Source organism: Ascaphus truei, chromosome 10, assembly GCF_040206685.1.
Source record: "Ascaphus truei isolate aAscTru1 chromosome 10, aAscTru1.hap1, whole genome shotgun sequence".
Classification (NCBI taxonomy): Eukaryota; Metazoa; Chordata; class Amphibia; order Anura; family Ascaphidae; genus Ascaphus; species Ascaphus truei.
This window is the reverse complement of record NC_134492.1, coordinates 11,286,303-11,305,901: the sequence shown is the minus strand read 5'-3', so window position 1 is coordinate 11,305,901 and position 19,599 is coordinate 11,286,303. Positions and strand designations below refer to the sequence as shown.

Below are 19,599 nucleotides of genomic sequence, written 5' to 3'. Positions count from 1 at the left end.
ATAAACTGTAGTGCTAATATCGTGTAAATAAAAAGTGTGTAAGATTCCTAAATGTGTTTAAAAATAAAGATGTATATATGGGTGCACCTGTTTGAATACTAAACTAAATATACAAATATACTCAAAACAACATCATAGAATAATACATCAATGTGAGTAAAAAATTGAAAAATAAAAATATAAAAAAAAATGTGCAAAAAGTGCTAAAAAAGGTGAAAAGTGAAAATATGAAGCAAAATAAGTGTAAAGTTGTAATAAAAATCCAACCAGTCTTCAATAGTCAGTCCATAATGGGAGATATAAGATATGTGCACAGGGTCTTCTGCTGCTCTCACAAGGGATAAACCACCTCCACGGATATCTATGAACAGAAAAAGAGAGAGAGCGCACGCCCCATAGCATAATACTGCGTAATTTATTATAAAAATGGGGAAGGGATGGAAGGGGGGGGGGGGGGGGAATCGCACTCACAGGATAAAAAATATTAAAATGCAGTTTGTGAATAAATTCACCACCATCCGGTACTGCTGGGCAAGGTCCCTTCACGGTAGCTGTTCCAGATCACCTCCAGATCACCTCCAACCGGATAAGGATGCCTTTGTACCGACTGTGTGCTGATCGAATTCAGCTCTCCACTCCGAATGGCCGCTATTATCTTCCCGCGCTTTGTGTGGCCTCATGCGCGTGCGCAGCGTCTTCGTGACGTAATCGCGCTTCCTCAGTCTCCCTGACGCGTTTCGTCACCAATCGGCGACTTTCTCAAAGGGCTGATGGATCATGGGTAAACGTCCTGCCCTTTTATACAGTCAGTCCAATAATTGTATGTAGTCTGTCAGTTAATTTTTCTCTACATATGAATTACATTCGTTTTTATTTTTAGAGTGCAATGTAGTTTTAATTATGTAACTTATTGTTTATTGTGTTTTGTATATGTATTAAGTGATTAGATCCTCCCATAGTAAGTGATATCTCCATAGAAAATGGTTCCAATTTTGCCCCTTTTGCTGTCAGTCATCTGCAGTATCCATTTAACTGAGCAGCAACCTTAAAGCGAATTAAGGGTTAAACATCCCCCTGCGAGTAATTATGAATCATTGGACTGACTGTATAAAAGGGCAGGACGTTTACCCATGATCCATCAGCCCTTTGAGAAAGTCGCCGATTGGTGACGAAACGCGTCAGGGAGACTGAGGAAGCGCGATTACGTCATGAAGACGCTGCGCACGCGCATGAGGCCACACGAAGCGCGGGAAGATAATAGCGGCCATTCGGAGTGGAGAGCTGAATTCGATCAGCACACAGTCGGTACAAAGGCATCCTTATCCAGTTGGAGGTGATCTGGAGGTGATCTGGAACAGCTACCGTGAAGGGACCTTGCCCAGCAGTACCGGATGGTGGTGAATTTATTCACAAACTGCATTTTAATATTTTTTATCCTGTGAGTGCGATTCCCCCCCCCCCCCCCCTTCCATCCCTTCCCCATTTTTATAATAAATTACGCAGTATTATGCTATGGGGCGTGCGCTCTCTCTCTTTTTCTGTTCATATATATATATATATATACATACATACATACATACATACATACATACATACATACATACATACATATATATATATATATATAGTGTGACATTGTTATTACTGATTGTATTATCATTCTGCCAACACAGCAAACCCTCATAGGTGGAGGCGTAGCACTAAAAGAGAGAGAGCTCCCCCCAGGCTCCCCCTAGAGGAGGCTCAGGCCTCCTGTGAGCGTACAGGTAACAGCAGTACACATAATCGCCCGCGGTTTCCCTTAGGCATAGGGGAAAGGGGGTTACATGTTCAAATCTGTTTTTTTAAATAGATTAATAAAATATTTGTTTAAAGTGGATTAAAAAGTGATAAGAGCACTTCAAACAAAGTACATAAAAGAAAGAGAACACATGAGTGTACACACTCACTCTGCAGCCAACCAGGGCGCAGATGTTAGACATATACAATCTTAGCAAGCTCAAAACCCAGTCCCATAGTATTATATTTGATACATGTATTTGTTCTCACTGGGAAAGTGACTCATTCAACACCACACAATATTTGATTACTTTCTATTTTTTCCTTATAAGTAAGTAAGTAACGGTCATTTAGTTCAATCTTTTGTCAAAAACATATCAAGCTGCAAACACATGAAGGTAACCCTAACAGCAGGTATCTACAAGGCCAATTGTGTACGGTGTCCTTAGAGTTTCCTCCAATGCTTAGTCAATAGCATGGGATGTAGAGGAGAGAGAGAGAGAGAGGAGAGAGAGAGGAGAGAGAGGAGAGAGAGGAGAGAGAGGAGAGAGAGGAGAGAGAGGAGAGAGAGGAGAGAGAGGAGAGAGAGGAGAGAGAGAATCACCCAGTGATACAAGAAGCTCTACTCAAAATGTTTAACCTGGTCCTTACTACTGGCTACTTCCCTGATCTGTGGAACCAAGGAATGATAACCCCAATCCACAAGAAAGGAGACAGGCTGGACCCATCCAATTACAGAGGCATCTGTGTCAGCAGCACCCTGGGGAAACTGTTCAACAGCATCTTGAACAGCAGAATCCTCACCTTCCTGAGGACTAGAATGTACTAGGTAAGAATCAGACAGGCTTCCTGCCAAACCACCGCACCACAGATCACATCTACACGCTACACAGCCTGATCAATAAGCAAGTTCAAAACATCAACAAGGGCAACATCTTTGCTTATATTGTGGACTTTAAAAAGGCTGTCGACTCCATCTGGCATCCAGGTCTATTGCTGAAAACACTAGAGAGCGGAATAAGGGGGAGAACATACAACACCATCAAAAGTATGTACTCTGAAAACAAATGCTGTGTGAAAGTAAATAACAAAAGGACAGACTTCTTCCATCAAGGCCGTGGAGTTAGACAGGGCTTCAGCCTGAGTCCCACACTTTTTAACATATACATTAACGAGCTGGCATCAGCTCTGCAATTGTCCTCAGCACCTGGGCTCCCCTTGGCTGACACAAAGATTAAATCTCTACTATACGCAGATGATCTTCTCCTGCTGTCACCAACAGAACAGTGTCTCCAACAGAAACTGGCGACACTAGAAACATTCACCCAGACTTGGACACTCTCTGTGAACCTTGAGAAAACCAGAATAATGGTATTCCAGAAAAAAAATCTAAAAAACATGCAACCAAATCACAATTCACTGAATAAGGCCGAGTTCATAGAAGGACAGGCCATGCTGAGCCGTGCAGATGCTCCGTTCTGAGCCCTTGCATCCTCAATGAGGATGCCTTTAGAGGGGGCTCACGCGAGCGTCCGCAGGCGTGCTGAGGCGCTGGAGTTTTCAGCCGAGCGCCAAGCTGTTTTTCAGCGCACTGTTGGCTGAAAACATCCAATCAGCGCGGAGCTGGGTCAAAGTCACGGCGCCGTGACGTCGGAGCCGTGACGTCGACGTCAGTGCGTCGCAGGCGATTGGCCCAGCGACATCACTGCCCCGTCTCCCTCAGTCTCCCCCCGCTCTCGATCGCGCCCGCTGGCTCGCCTGCATGGGCATGAAATCACGCAGATTTCAGCAGGCGAGCCTCAGCGTCAGCGCGGCTCGGAACTCCTCACCCCTCTATGGCCTGGGCCTAACAATGCACTGGAACAGACAGCGAGCTACACATACCTTGGTCAATCAATCAACTCATCAGAGAGATTCAACCTGGCCATAAATACACTGAAGGAGTAGCCCGGAGAGCATTCTATGCAATAAGGAAACAGCTGTACCACCTCAAACCACAAATAAAAGTCTGGATGAAAATCTTCAACATCAACATGCCAATCCTTCAGTATAGCATTGAGGAGTGGGATCCAGTGGCATACCCAGACTTTACAAAATGGGATACCAACCCAATCAAAATACTGCATCTGGAATTCTATGAACACCTCCAAGTACTGCACACAGGAGTACATCAAACAGTGCATGCCGGGCTGAGCTGGGCCGCTTTTCTCTACTGCTCACTGTACAGAAGAGAGCACTGACATTCTGGGCCCACCTAAACAACAGCCATCCACAGTCTTACTGCTACACAGCAATGAAAAAACAAGAGCTCCTCACTAAACCCTGTGCCATCAAACAACGTGTCATCGCACCCCCAGAACAAAACCCCACACAGATCAACAACCTGCCAAAAAAAAACAAATCAACTCAATCGCCAGTGAAATGAAGGAGCAGTATGCGATGATCTGGAAAAATAATATCCAGCGTTCAAAGAAACTGGAGACCTACCACAGCCTACTGTGAGACTACACTCTGGCACCCTATCTACTGAAGGTAAAAGAGCCAAAGCAGAGACAGATGTTGTGCCAGTACAGAATGAGTGCCCATAGCCTGGAAATAGAAACAAGCAGACACAGACAGAACTGGAAGCCACGGGAGATGAGACTGTGTCAGCGATGTGAGCTAGGAGAGGCAGAAGATGAAACACACTTCCTGCAGTGCTGCACACAATACTCTGACATGAGGAGTGCCCACTCCGAGAAACTCACAGCTCTTATCCAGAACTTTCATAATATAGAAGAGAACCAAAAAATAGCGATCCTCCTAAGAGAAGACGAAACCCCAGTAGGACTGGCTGCAACATTATATCAGCATCTGTCACACGTTGAGACGCCCACTAACCCCCACATCCCTGTGTGTAACTGTTAATGTAATGTACTGTGTAAACATTATACCCTACCCCCGTTATTCATGCTGTGGCAATCCTGACATGTTTTTCTGTCATGCCAAGTAAGCTGATTTGATTTGATAAAGGGGGAGAGGGGGAGGAGAGAGAGAAAGAGGGGGAAAAAGAAAAGAGGGGCGATAGAGAGAAGGTGGGGGTAGGAGAGAGAATGTGAGAAGAGTATAACAATGACAGCTGTCTTCTATTTTCTATTACAGAGCAAAGGTTTCTCCACTTGTAAGGAGTGTTGCCACATTTAAGTTTTTATGATATGGGACGCCAAAATCCAATATGAAATTGACGTCATAATGTGTGATTAATGATTTGCCGATGCTTGGAGCTGAATGGTATCTCCCGCGTGACCTCTATATTTTGTGGCTTTTATCATCTCTGCGCTTGGCAGCGCGGGGAAACAAGTAACACCTATAGGGGCAGGTGTGTGGTATTATGCGATGACCAGGCTGTGTCCTAAATGTATTATTTTAATCATTTAATTAAGCGGCATCTATTAGAAAAGGTAACTCTTACACTCTATTACGTTTTTTATGACTGATTTAATCACAGTAATTTTAAGTTCAGGCATTTCACATCAAGGCACTAAAATACGGGATAATTATGCATCCCGGCAGACCTTTCTGGGACAACGGGACACGTCAATAAAATAAGGGACAATCCTGTATATACAGGATGTCTGGCAACCCTAGAAAGGAAAAATAAAAATACCCACCGTTAACATGAAATACTGTTCTAATGGCTACATTTGGTAACTGGCAGGAGCATTTTCACTTGTACAAGCACCATTAATGTGAACGATGCTTTTATGTGCAAAAGTGATTCACACTGGTCTGTTGCATTGCTGGCATTTTCAAAGTAAGTGCAACCTGTGTGGCAGGGAAGGTATATTTGTTCATAGATTCGTACAAGGTGGCCCACGTTTTCCAATAGACTATATAAACTCCAAATGTTTACAAATCTGAGCACTTGCAGTCACAATTCCAATCCAACACAATAAATGTTTCCACTGCTCTGTGTGGTGAAAAACTGATGAGACAGGATAACATGGATGTGGTGTCTTGGCATTTTACGAACACAAGCTGTTATCTTTCTTACATCGATATAAATGGAAATGAGAAATTAAACTGCAGCACGTACGTTTTGTCTGCTCTTTTCTTCTATTTCGGAATATGATTAGATTAGTCCACCTAACTAAACCTGGTTGGTGTAATTACTCTTCCTACTTTTCGGCTGGACAATAACCATGCGTTAATGCAGGGGGGCTCAACTCCAGGCCTCAAGATTCCCCAACCGGTCAGTTTTTAAGGATATCCCAACTTCAGCACGAGTGGCACTGATTGAGCACAGGTGGCACTGATTGAGCACAGGTGGCACTGATTGAGCACAGGTGGCACTGATTGAGCACAAGTGGCACTGATTGAGCACAGGTGGCACTGATTGAGCACAAGTGGCACTGATTGAGCACAGGTGGCACTGATTGAGCACACGTGGCACTGATTGAGCACACGTGGCACTGATTGAGCACACGTGGCACTGATTGAGCACACGTGGCACTGATTGAGCCACCTGTGTTGAAGTTGGGTCTTGAGGACTTAATGTATTAGTGCTCTGTATTGGTTTACCTTTGTTTATCAATATTCCAGCAGTACTTATAACTTTTACATGTGCAAATAAAATGGACATTTCTCTGTTTCTCTTGATTAAAAAAAAGTTTTGAAAGCATATATAGAGAATACCATATCAATTCATGAATCCTTTAAGAGTGTACGTAAACACACATATAATATCTATGCATTGTATTTACATCCTAAACACAGATAAGGAACTGCTATGCCCATGTAGTACCTAAGTCATGGCCTAATTCTCTCATAAAACCTATCAACAATAACTAAAACAATGAGTATATAGCCTAGTCCCCTGGCCATCATCTTTTCTTTGGTGCTAACTGTATAAGCCCTGTTAGACACAGGCACTGTGGGGGATAAGCTCTCTCATGGAGGACTAGCTTGTTGTTGCAGCTTGGATACACTATTGCTGTATCCAGGGGCTGGCCTAACAACAACTAGAGAGTGTAATCCCTGGGCAGGATACTGACTGGGTCACATGCCCATGATGTGATGCCTGTCAGTATCGGACCAGCCCTGTTATGGGGCAGGGTTACAAGCCCCTCCCCTGGGGTACGAAAGCTGACAACTCCCAGAAGTCATGAGCTCTCTTACCTCCCCCTCTGGAGTGGAAGCACTTACCCTTTATCCCATCAGGGGGTAAAAGAACTGAGAAGGGGCCTGCAGGGCCTCAAGCCCTGTGGGTACTACTTCAGGGAGTGTGCTTGTGATGACTACATGTATGCTGCTAATAAATACCCAGTTGAATCCATCTGTTGTGACTACTTGACTGGGCCACTACCTGAGTTGCCAGTGCGGACCATCCTGGCTGTATCAGGATCCTCACTGGCTGGAGGTGCTGCGCTATAAGGATCATCACCGAGAGCCTGTCCTGATGCCTCCTCATACCATTGCGGAGTTCTCAGGGCATTCTGTTCTACCAAACAGGTATGCACTGCACCAGAATACACCAGTACCTATATGATCTCACCTAGGCTGGGGAAAAAGGTGCTACAAGTATATACTGTATGGCCCAATCGTGAAATCATCTATATATTTAGGAAAGGTATCTGTTCACTATGCATTTGGAAACCTCTTCAGATATCATAGCCACATTTTGCCTGATGGTTCCTGAGATCAAAGAGCAGGTTGGTGTCTGTTTGGAAATTGGATACATTCTATTTTTAATTCTATGAGTTATTACAATTTCTCGAAGCAACTGAGTGTTGTACCTGATAGGCTATGTATCTGGCACGTGACATCATACTGGTGACATCATAATGCATTTAGCCTGGTGGCAGATAAGGAGAGTCGGATAGCTATAAGAGAGAGAAGGGGGTGGGGAGGAGAGAGAGGTGGGTAGGGGGGGGAGAGAGAAGGGTGTAAGGGGGAGAGGGAAGGGGAGAGGAGAGGGGAAGAGGGGAGAGAAAGGGGTAGCGGCGGGGGGGGGGTAGAAGAGGAAGAGAGGAGCAACACCGGATACTTTTATCTCGTTATTTATATTTGAAAGATACACAGGATAACAATATAAAAGCCATCCAAACAAATGATTCTTCCTACCTGAAGGGGAGATGTGTCTCCAGGATATAGATGGCTCTGGCTTTCCGGCTGCCAGGCACGTCAGTGACACATTGGTTCCTTCATTTACAACCATATCAGAGGAGATGTCATATATCTTTGGAGAAACTGAAACAGCATAAAACAATTAGTAAGACACACACTTTTACAGCACATACCTGTGTCTGGGGAACTAAAGAAGACATGTTATGCTACATAAAGTAAGGAAACAGAAATAGATACATTTTTGATATTTTAGTTATTTATATCACCGCTGACTGTAATTTGTCACTTTTGATATTTTGTACCTTCAACAGGGAGAATGAGCGCTTGATGGAGTGTGCAGACTTTTATTATATTCAACATCTGTCAACAGAAAATAAAAAAATCTCCACTCACTGAAATGACACCTACTCTATTTAAGTAAATAGTTACACCGAGATAGTGTGCACCTAACGCAAACCCTAAATAAACTGCGTGACGAATACAAAGCTACTACCAATAAGCTAAACAAACCATATTAACTAGCAACAGAAAACTTCCTGGGTGTCGCCGGGTGGTAGATGGGGGCGTGATCAGCTCAATCAGTTATGTTTGTCGGCAGCCGTTTTCTCTGAGTTAATATGTTGCCGTATTTGTAGCAGGATGTCTCGGGGTTTATCACCAGCAGGAGCTCAGTAGTTCAGAGCAATTTACCCTTTCTAGTCCTAGTTTGTGCATTTTCTGAACATGCTCCAGTGAGCGGCTCCCAGCCTGAGAGGAGCACGACTAGTACATGCATATAATATGGAAGTTGTATAGAAAAATTGCTGCTTTTAAGATTCTCTGATTAGTGCCAGGTTTAAGGCTGCAGTAAAGGAAGACACAAAGCAAGTTACGGGGAGCCAAAAAATGACAAAAACCTCAGTGCACAGCAAATAAAAAATACCACTTCTGAACGCATTCACGTCCCTGATAGGCCCACAACCCTGCCTTTCACTGCATGATCTATTAGCGTGCAATGCTTCCACTGTAGCCAGGGATTCTGGGAAATTACATGCAAATGAGCACTCACAGTGTGTCACTTTTTGCTTGTTATCCATTTTAACATGGATCCCTATAGGCCTATGCCTGCAATTGAGTGCTCATTTCAATATCATTACCCAGAATCCCAGACTACAGTGGAAGCATTATAGGCTAAAAATAATAGGGAAAGGCAGGGTTGTGGGCCTGTCTGAGACACGTGAATGTGCTCACAAGTGTTATTTTGCAGTAAAGGACACATGTTGTACTTACATTAGAAGCCATTAACTAGTTTTCTAGGTCAGGAAAAAAAGATGAGAAGTATGGTCATGATATTTCAGTGTAATGTTACTTATAAAGCAACACACAAAAGAATGTGGTCTAGCCCCAATATGTGTCACCATAAACCTCTAACAGAGCTGGCCAACTCTAGTCCTCAAGGGCCACCAACAGGTCAGGTTTTAAGGCTATCTCAGCTTCAGCACAGATGGCTCAATGAGAATGATAGAGCCACCTGTGCTGAAGCAGGGATAGCCCTAATAGCTGGTCTGTTGTGGTCCTTGAGGACAGGCGTTGGCCAGCCCTGGCTTCTAACATCAAGGCGGTACATGGAATAATAAAAATCACTTTCAACCAGAAAGGCAGCATAAGAGTCTAACTTTGCACTCGTGATTAGAAATGTACTGCGGCTCATTTACACATTTTCAATGATAAATGCAGCGTTTACAAAAAAAACATTCGGAAAACATACAGTACGGTCCGGAGAAATGGTAATAAATATAATACCAGGAGCTGCTCATCAAAAAATGATAGAGGTAGATTATTTAATCCAAGCTGTTTAAATGTTTTTACATTGGATTGAAGAAGGGGGTCTCCGGAGCTGGACCCCATTCATTTTAGCTCCAGGGACCCCCTGCTTTCGAAGATACAGACCAAGGGGGTGCTGATAGCCGCTCTGCTCGGCTACCTGGGTCCACATAATGGCGGCGTTTCAAAGCTCCCATGCCCTGCCAACCAATAGGAAGCTGTGATGTCATCAGGTTCAGCTTCCTATTGGCCCACATGACGTGGGAGCTTTAAACTTTAAAGCCCGGCTAGCTCAGCCGTATTTGAGTTTATCCGTGGCCACCCGATCCCTGGGGACCCCCTCACTTCCCAGTAAAAAGGTATTACATTTTTGGTCACCAATACAAAACCGCTGTCTATTGGCCGCCAGAGCGAGTCCTCCCCTTTAGGTACTTTGTGTCTGGGGGGGGGGGGGGGGGGGGCAAATCTTTTTGCCTTGTGCTGGTACTGCAGTAACTTGGAGTTACTCAGAGGACGGGAGACCACGGATCAGTTAAATAAAACACAGAAAACACTAAACAAATTCAGATCAGGTGGGACTGCTTCTACTGTATAATACCTTCATCTGTATCCGGTCTAATATCCTTAATCCCCTTGCATAAGAGGTTCTCAACTCCAGTCCTCAAGACCCCCCAGCAGGTCAGGTATTCAGCATATCCCTGCTTCAGCACAGTGGTGCAGTCTTTGACTGGGACACTGATTGAGCCACCTGTGCTGAAGCAGGGATATCCTGAAAACCTGGCCTGTTGGGGGGACTTGAGGACTGGAGTTGAGGGCCCCTGTCTTACACTTCTTGCCAATAAGACCCCATGATACAGAATCTTAAATATATATATATATTGCTTCTTTAAAAGACTGGTGTACATCCTGGCAGGGACCAGTAACCCAGTATAACCATTTGGTCCCCACTAGCTGATATCTATTAAATATAATTTTATGCTTCCTAACAGTTTTTATGGTGTTATGTTTATTTGAAGCTTTGTTCCCTGCATTTTAACGCTATTTGGGACATTTTCCAGCTTATTTATGAGCCTATGCACTAAAGGTTCATAAAAAAATCGCCGGGCCATTTAAATCACCATTTTTATGAGCGTTGCTATCACGGTATTCAGAAAGCCTTCATTACCTGTCATAGCAAAATTCACCAAACGGGCGACTAGCCGGTGATCTGATGAACGACCCTCAGAAAAGGCCTTACCCGGCGAGTTATATATGCTGCAGAGAGAGCTGCTCTGAGAGAGCCGTCTCTCCCTGTGCAAATCTCTCCCGAAAAGTATGTGTATACAGATTAATTTTGTTAATAGTTTAGATGAGCAGAGGATCTCCTGAGCTGAACCGCATTGGTTTCAGCCTTGGGGGCCCTCTACTTCCCGAGATACAGGCCCCGTTATTGGGTGCCGGTATCTCCTATGCGTTTTATTCCCATGGTCATGTGACACAGACATTTAAATGCATAGGAGATACTGGCACCCCATAACGGGGCCTGTATCTCGGGAAGTAGGGGGTCCCTGAGGCTATCCGCTATTGTAATGAAGTTTATTGTAAATGCATTTTTATTGCATAGGATTCATGCCAGGGGTCTCTGGTGCTAATATTAATGGATATCAGCTCTAGAGATTCCCGGTATCAATCCTATGCAGGAAAAATGCATTTTTTTAAAGTCCCATCTCGCCGCTTCTCTGCAGGTTTCCATCACCTTCACGCCAACTTTTTCTGTATTTTGTAATAAAATCACCATTCTACAGCAGCGATAGGCGTTCATAGCCAAATCACTGCTACTAGAATTGCGCGAGATTATGAACATGCCGAAAAGCGGCGATAAGTGGCTTATCACCACTGCCTCAGTGATTTTTTTTATGAGCACTTTTTTGGGGGCGATTCAGTCTTTTATCACCCACTTATCACCGCTTACTGAATACCAGTAGGCATTTTTGGCGATAAGTGCTTGATAAGTGGCTTATGAACGCTTACTGTATAGGCCCCTAAGAGTTTTTCCTACTGTATTATTTAAAAAACAAAATCCAAAATCTCCCAAAATTAAAGTTGTCAAAACCAACACCAAATCCAAAGTGAAAGTGCCCACTTATAATATGTTTGCAAGAATGCCGCTTGAGGTCAGTGAGTTTTATTGTGCAGTAAAGTGCTTCATGGTTTGACACTTGAGAGATCCTCTTCTTAATTTAGTTATACATTGTTTGCTTACAAATGACTTGAATAACAAGGAGTCTGCATTGTGTCTTCAATATACAGAATTGCTAAATGACACAATTATGTTTGATAACTCATTGTAAAGTTTTCTATATACAGATGCAGCGGCCGTTATTCGAACATATCACGCGTTGAATACCTTGGAATACCCATGTCATGGCGCTTCATTACCGCGTGTTGACTCGTTTTTATTGTGTGCAGAAATTGGCATTTTAGTGTTCTGGCTTTTAAACTCCTGCAAATTGACGCAGTACTGTACACATTACAATTCATTCATTTCTGCCATGGAAACGCGAAGAATTGCAAACAAAGCAACCGCGTGATTGGTCGCGTGGAGTACAGCAGCGCACACAAAAATGGCTCTGTGATAAGTTCGAATAACGACCCCTGCATCTGTATGTAACGCTGGTTCCCCCACCCTCTGGGAGATTCCCCCTGTTACCAGCTGTATGGTGCATGCTACCTGTTGGCTCACAGGATGCTGAGTGGTCCGCCGGTGGTATTGGGGACGTCTGGACAGGTTTCTGGCGTACATTACCGATATTTATCTCTAGTGGTACAGCACCTCCATCTGCTGCAGGCTCCAGATGTGTGGAGGCAATCTCCTACAGAAGAAACATACTCCACTCCCCCCAGAAAGATTGCACACCAGGCAGGAGTTATAGTTAACTGGAACCGGTTTATTCCTCTGCATGGACAGTATAACACTGATATCTGCTCAGCACAGCTCAATACAGGTCTCCAACCTCAGGATGTCCCTGGACCTCCACTCCAGGCCAAAGGCCCCTGAAGTAGTCCTTACTCTTCCCTGACCCTCTAGGGAATGGTAGTCACTCACTCTCCCCCAAGGGGAAGGGGAACAGGATATGTCAATGCGCAGACACCCCTATGTGTTACCTGTCTCTCTCAAGGGTAGAGACAATTGCCTACATTTAGTAGTGCAGCCCCCTAAGTACAGTGGGAGGAAGGTACAAAGTTTGAACCCAGGATTGGGCAGAACACATGCCTTGTCCCACCTCCTCCCCTATCACTCAAAGAAGCTGCCTCTGTGGGGAAAACCCAGGATTGGTCCTGTCACTGTCTGCACTGTTACCAGTGCTTACATGACAGGGAGGACTGACTGGTAGCAAAAACCATGCCTGGCTACATATACATAGGAAGAAGTGATTTGAAATTGCACTTGACGCAGCCATGGTTCATTTTTTAGGTCAGCCCGTAGAGAGATAGCACAAAAAGGAGCAGAGAGAAAAATAGCAGACATAAAAGCCAAGAGTGCCTTTCCTACTTCGGATTTATATAATACCTTCAGGGACCAGAACTGCTGCTGTACTTTTTGTGATAATTTTATAAATATTTCTTCAGTACTTAGGGACTCATCCTTTACAAATGAGGGCTATATACTACAGAGGGTATTAGATTCTTTCACACATTAGATAGTCAGAGTTATTAATGCTAAGAGAGCAGCGATAGTGCGCTACAGGCCTTGAACAATGAAACTGTTAAATTTTATTATAACACTACAAAATAGGCTGACACTTACATTTGCCTGAAATATTGTTTCGCTTTTTAATGGTTTGTTGTTTTCACCATTTTGCTTTCCATTTATTTAAGTCAGTGGTGAGAAGTGCTGCAGTCTCTGGGGAAGAGTGAGGAGCAGTTTATTAAAAAGCAAAGGAGCACCGATTACAGTTTGCTTGACTTATTTCTTAAATCTTCAGGGAAGTACCACAGTTCTCCTTACGTGTGGGAATGGGCCAGGAGAAGAGGTAAGCAAGCTCGAAAATGTTTGCCCTCCTGCACCACATTGGGTGGTAGACATCTCTACATTTGCATAGTAGAGTTATTGCAGATAAGTACTTGTCTGGGCTAATCATGCCATGTGTGTTCTGATTATTCTGCTGCAGATATATACTGTATCTACATTCAATGTGTATACTCTTCACTCAGTGTTCTTGCCTTGTATAGATTTTGTTAGTTCTCTGTATATACATTTATGACTTTTTTCGTATTTGAGCTACACAAGTTCTGCTTGGAGACCACCAATATAAATAAACACACAACGAAGATCTGGAGGTGCAACGGGCGTGGCTTTTATTCCAACATATAATGTACCCCGATAAGTGCCAATCCTGCCAGCGCGCTCATCCCCAGGTAAAGGCTGATGGTACCAAAACCATGACCCACAAGACCCATCAAGCCGCGCACCTCACCTGCATGGCTGTTTAGTGAGACTGGGCCTCGGAATCACGCACAGGAGAGCCCTGCCCAGTCACCACCCCCAGCCACCACAGGGCTTTTCTGCACCCCATCTGGCAATGTTAAAGCGCACTTACCCCCCCCCCCCAACAGTCGCCGCGACAGAGGCAAACACACGCCTTGAAACACCCACCTCAAACATGCCTGACATCAAAGTCTTTCCTTCATTTTCTTCCACTTTTTACTTTTATCTTAAAAGAAAAATCAAACAATATAACAGTAAAACCATACAACCGTAACGGTATCACCCATAGCAACGGGAAGGGTGGGCAGGAACCTTCCTGGCAGGGAGCGGACTGGATATACCGCCCCAGCCTAGGATTTGAATAAACTCCCATCACCTCCTGACGGGGGTAGGGCATGGACCAGGCAGCAGGGACAAAGGTGAGTGGGGGTGGTGGGGGAGGCATATGCCCCATCGCCAAAGGGGCTCCAGGATGCGCTTTCCAATTTAGAAATGCTGTCTGACTTGTAAATATACCAATTACAGTTTATACATGTCAATATATAGGTGTAGGAATAGAGCAAAAAAACAGCTACACATGACTTTTAGTAATTCAGGTGCCAAGAGTACCGTTGGGTGATTGTCATGTGTTGTATTTCTGCCTGGCTACTGTATAAAAAGTGAATAAGACACTGCTGTTATACTGTACGTGGCATGATGCAGGTTTATGCATTGAATCACAATAAATCTTGCCAGAACGTCTTCAATTTTAGACACAGCATTAAAAAGCAGGTTTTCCACTTGCTGTAAAACTTTTGGCATTTCCGGAGTTTCTTGCCCAAGTTAGAAAACTGACGTTTTATAGAATTTGTGTTGCTGCAAAGCTGGAGGAAACCCCAATTCTGAATGGCACTGTTTGGAAGACATACATACAGTAACACTGTGTGTGTATATATATATATATATCATACAATAGGAACACAAGATGATGGCACCGATGATGACCATCAATAGGATGACTGCATAGGCAGCTAAGGTGACAGATATAATGGTGTTTTTGCGATTTACACGGCATCGTTATGGAAATAAACTGAAATTAACAACTCATTCCTCATAGTTTTGAAGCAGCTTTTGGATGGCAGTGATTGTCAGGGAACAATAGATGATGTGAACTCTAGGAAAACAAACTACAGCAAGTCATATTTTGCATAATAGAATTTAAAGCATATTTGAGCTTACCAGGCAATCAGTCACCAGCTGGGAAATCTAGTGATGTTTCACATTTACATGATTAGAGCGTTCACACTTTGATTGAAAAGCATATCTTAAAAGTTCTCCCCCTATTGCTTATTATATCCAGGGGTATTTTTAAAGATAGCTTTGTGGTTGGCACCAAAAATCTCCTCTGTTTTAAATCTGGTTATGCTTTCAGTTATTTTCTAGTCCTCATAGTTAATTACAGAATCTTCAATATATCCAAGCATTGTATTGTATTGTATGTCTTTATTTATATAGCGCCATTAATGTACATACTGTAGCGCTTCCCAGTAGTAATACATGTGGTAATCAAATAAATAACAGATAATATAAATAACAGATCATGGGAATAAGTGCTTTAGACATACTGTGCAGCACATCTTATTCTAACTTTTGCCCCTAATTAGCCAGGGCTTTACTCCGGCTGGCGCGAGACTAGACTGGGCGCCAGCCGCACCCCCTCCACTCGCGCGCATTTTTCTCCCCCTTCCCGACCCCCAGGCTGCTCCTGTTTTGCCCCTTCGCTTCCCCGTACCCCTGCTTACCTACTGGGGATGTCGGGGAAGCCGGGGAAGCCGGGGAAGCCGGAGAAGCCGGGGAAGCCGGGCGCGCCACGTGGCAGTGATGTCACAGTGACGCACGGACATGCCACGTCACCATGCGGCCCGCACGCATCCTGCCGTGCGGGAAAAGTTAGATTAAGATGTGCCGCCTCTGTAAAAGTAACATTAAGGAAGAGGAGTCCCTGCCCCGAGGAGCTTACAGTCTAATTGGTAGGTAGGGAGAACATACAGAGACAGTAGGAGGGAGTTCTGGTAAGTGCGTCTGCAGGGGGCCAAGCATTATGTATCATGTGTTCAGAATATCCACAGTGCTATTCATATGCTTCTTTAAGCAAGTGTGTCTTAAGGTGAGCCTTAAAGGTGGATAGAGAGGGTGCAAGTTGGGTACTGAGGGGAAGGGCATTCCAGAGGTGTGGGGCAGTCAGTGAAAAATGTTTAAGGCGGCAGAGGGCTTTAGATACGAAGAGGGTAGAAAGAAGACATCCTTGAGAAGAACGCAAGAGTCTGGATGGTGCATAACGAGAAACCCAGTTCTGTGCCACAATGTATGACAAACAGCAGACATGCTGCATGTGTGCGTGTGTGCATGTGTGCGCGTGCGCGCGTGCGTGCGTACGTGCGTACGCACGTACGTACGCACGTACGCACGTACGCACGCACGCACGCACACACACACACACACACATATACACCACAATTATTAAGGTTATGGTGGGTAAACAAAGTGACAAAAACCCTCAACAGTAAAGCATATAGCAACTGTAAATATTACTGTATGTTCATTTGCATGTCTTAGACAGGTCTGCAACCCTGTCTTTTACCATTATCGCCCAGCACACAGCACTTCCACTGCAGCAAGGGATTCTGGGAAATGACATGCAAATGAGCACACAGTGCCACCTTTTGTCTCAAGCTTGTATTACACAAGCAAATCCTCAAACCAATGCATACTGCTTTAAACACAGCTTTTAGACAGAGGCTGGGATGCATTGGTTTGAGGATGTGCTTGTGTAATACACGCTTGAGATAAAAGGTGGCACTGTGTGCTCATTTGCATGTAATTTCCCAGAATCCATTGCTGCAGTGGAAGTGCTGTGTGCTGGGCGATAATGGTAAAAGACAGGGTTGCAGACTTGTCTAAGACATGCAAATGAACATACAGTAATATTTACAGTTGCTAAATATATATACAGGAATATTACCTGCTAGGAAAGTCATTAGAACATACTTAGTATTCATTATTTCTGACTATTACATGTTCATATTAAGCTTAAGTTAGAGTGGTTCCAAGGCCGCCGACGGGGGGGGGGGGAGGTTTAGCCTCAGCCAGGAATACTGTCCCGTGGCCCGGTCAATTAAGGGGCTCTGCCACGTATGGTCGACCTCCACTGGCTGTTGCCTTCAGCAGGCTCATCCGAGGGATGCAGATAACCCCACCCATGCTGTGCTTCTGTGCATCATGTTCCTGCCTCCCAGGCCCATTACCTCCTTGTACCCTCATACTACTTTGTACCCCCTCCACCCAGAGCCATATCTCTGTATAACCTTGCCCTCCCACCTTCTCCCATACCTCTGTATAACCTCGCTCTCCCACCTCCTCCCATACCTCTGCAGAACCTCGCCCTCCGAACTCCTCCGTCTTCCCCCGTGCTCATACCTGCTTCTTCGCCCCAACCCACCTAGTGCACTGACTGTTGGGAGGGGCGCGCTTCTTTTTATATTTGTCCTGGGCCCAATGATTTCAAAGTTTTTTGATCATTATGCATCACCAAAAAATGATATCAAGCAGATTTATGCTCAGCTTAAATAAAATGCCTAGCGTTCTAGAACATTGGAACATCAGAAGTAGAAATTATCCGTGCGGATCAGAAACCATCATTGTATAGAATCCACTGGTGAATTTTAAGAATCCAATCTGCAGATGCGTGGATACCGCGGATTGGATTGTCTGTGTCTCCTTTTATGAGATTAATTCACGGAAATCCGCGGACCAAAGGAACCGGCAGATCCATGGCGGATGGAAATCCGCCCCCAAAAATTCATCCATCTCTAATCAGAAGTAGAGATGTATAACATTTTCTACAAAGTTCACGAACCAGACAAAATGTTCCCTTTGTATTCACATAAATTGGCAAGATTTGTTAACATTTTTGCCAAGCATTAAAAACAATGTGAAAGGTTCCCTGGCCTTTATATACTGCTAGTTTCATGATATTTTGTAAAATGTTGCAAAATGTGGGCAAAATTGGTGAAATTCTGTCAAAATTGGTGAAATGTCACTAATCTAATTTTGTGCCATGCGAATGTCTTGCGGAAACATTGCATAAAAGGTGAAAATTACAGAAAATATGTGAAAAGGTTCAGGAAGGAAATGTGAAAACATTTGCCCATTTCTAATCAGAATGTAGTTTATTTATTTTAAGAAAGAGTTCCTAAATCTTTGTAATTTTTGGAATTAGGAAGACTTGCACGGGTATGAACATATGCATGTGTAGTATATATGTTTACAATATACAAAGCATTTATTATTTAACTTGTCGTGGTGGGGAGAAACCACCTATGTTTAGTGATTTGTTCATTATATGCCATGTTTTAAAATCCCTGCTGTGTGCTTTATTCAGCTTAAACGTTAACAAAGGTTTCACACAAATAAACATGTCCATATGTATCGTTTGGTGACAGCTACAATGAATGTGCTGTGGAACTCTTCCTTGTTAGAATCGCTGCAGTTTAGGACAATCCATCTCCTTTATATGTAGATCATCTCAAATGGATTTTGCCAAAGGAACCAAAGAAGCCCATAACTGGAGAAGTACTATCTAAAATGGCTTTAATCGCAAGGCTTTATAGCAGACAGCACTGGTTAGTAAATACTCTGCACACCCTTATCCTTATTTATGGTCTTTTCCCCCTCTGCAGTGATATTAAAATCAAGTCTATTCCACATCGTTGGAGGAAATTGCATGCCAGACAAGGTGCGTGCAGACCCAGCATAGAAAGATGGAAGCAACCTTATTCAATAGTTATTGTGGCAGAATTAAATTGATGGTTTCTTACAGTAGGCAGAAGTGTTCCAGATGTTCATTAACCTGCGTCGTAAAATTTCTCCTCTATCAACAACATTATTGAAAGCATTTTAGTAAACTGATTTAACATGCTTCTGCGTTTATATCACCATTTATATGTCAGGTACATGCATTTCTCTTTCGTCTATGATTTAGATATTATACCATAAAGATGTAAACGTTGAGAAATGAATACACGTTTGGTTTTATATATTTTGTGCCAGTCATGTGTTGTTTAAGTAAGTAGTTCATACATTGTTTCCAGGAATCTGTGGCTATCAGAACTTTGGGAGTTATCCACAAATCCCTAAAAGTCATAATACTTTTGTTGGCTCACAGACATCTCTATTTATTTATACAAATGTTTTACCAGGAAGTAATATATTGAGAGTTACCTCTCGTTTTTAGGTGTGTCCTGGGCACCGAGTTATGGTGACAATATATGGTTACATCAAATAAACAGAGGTTATACATTCACGTTACAGACATACTATGGACAGTTAGAGATAATATATGTTATGGAAATGTAAAAGATGGTCAATTTATCTTGTGGTCTGAAGGAAGGGATCACTGAGGAAAA

At 43.6% G+C, this 19,599-nt stretch overlaps 1 protein-coding gene across 9 annotated transcripts in view; it reads right to left on the bottom strand.

Annotated features, from left to right (window-relative positions):
• NEGR1 (neuronal growth regulator 1) overlaps positions 1 to 19,599 on the bottom strand; it is a 379,181-nt gene that overhangs the window by 185,551 nt on the left and 174,031 nt on the right. For all 9 annotated transcript variants that reach the window (XM_075615822.1, XM_075615814.1, XM_075615817.1 and 6 more), the window contains exon 3: positions 7,882 to 8,007. In XM_075615822.1, the coding sequence (XP_075471937.1) occupies positions 7,882 to 8,007 (126 nt within the window). The remainder of the gene's footprint in view (positions 1 to 7,881; positions 8,008 to 19,599) is intronic.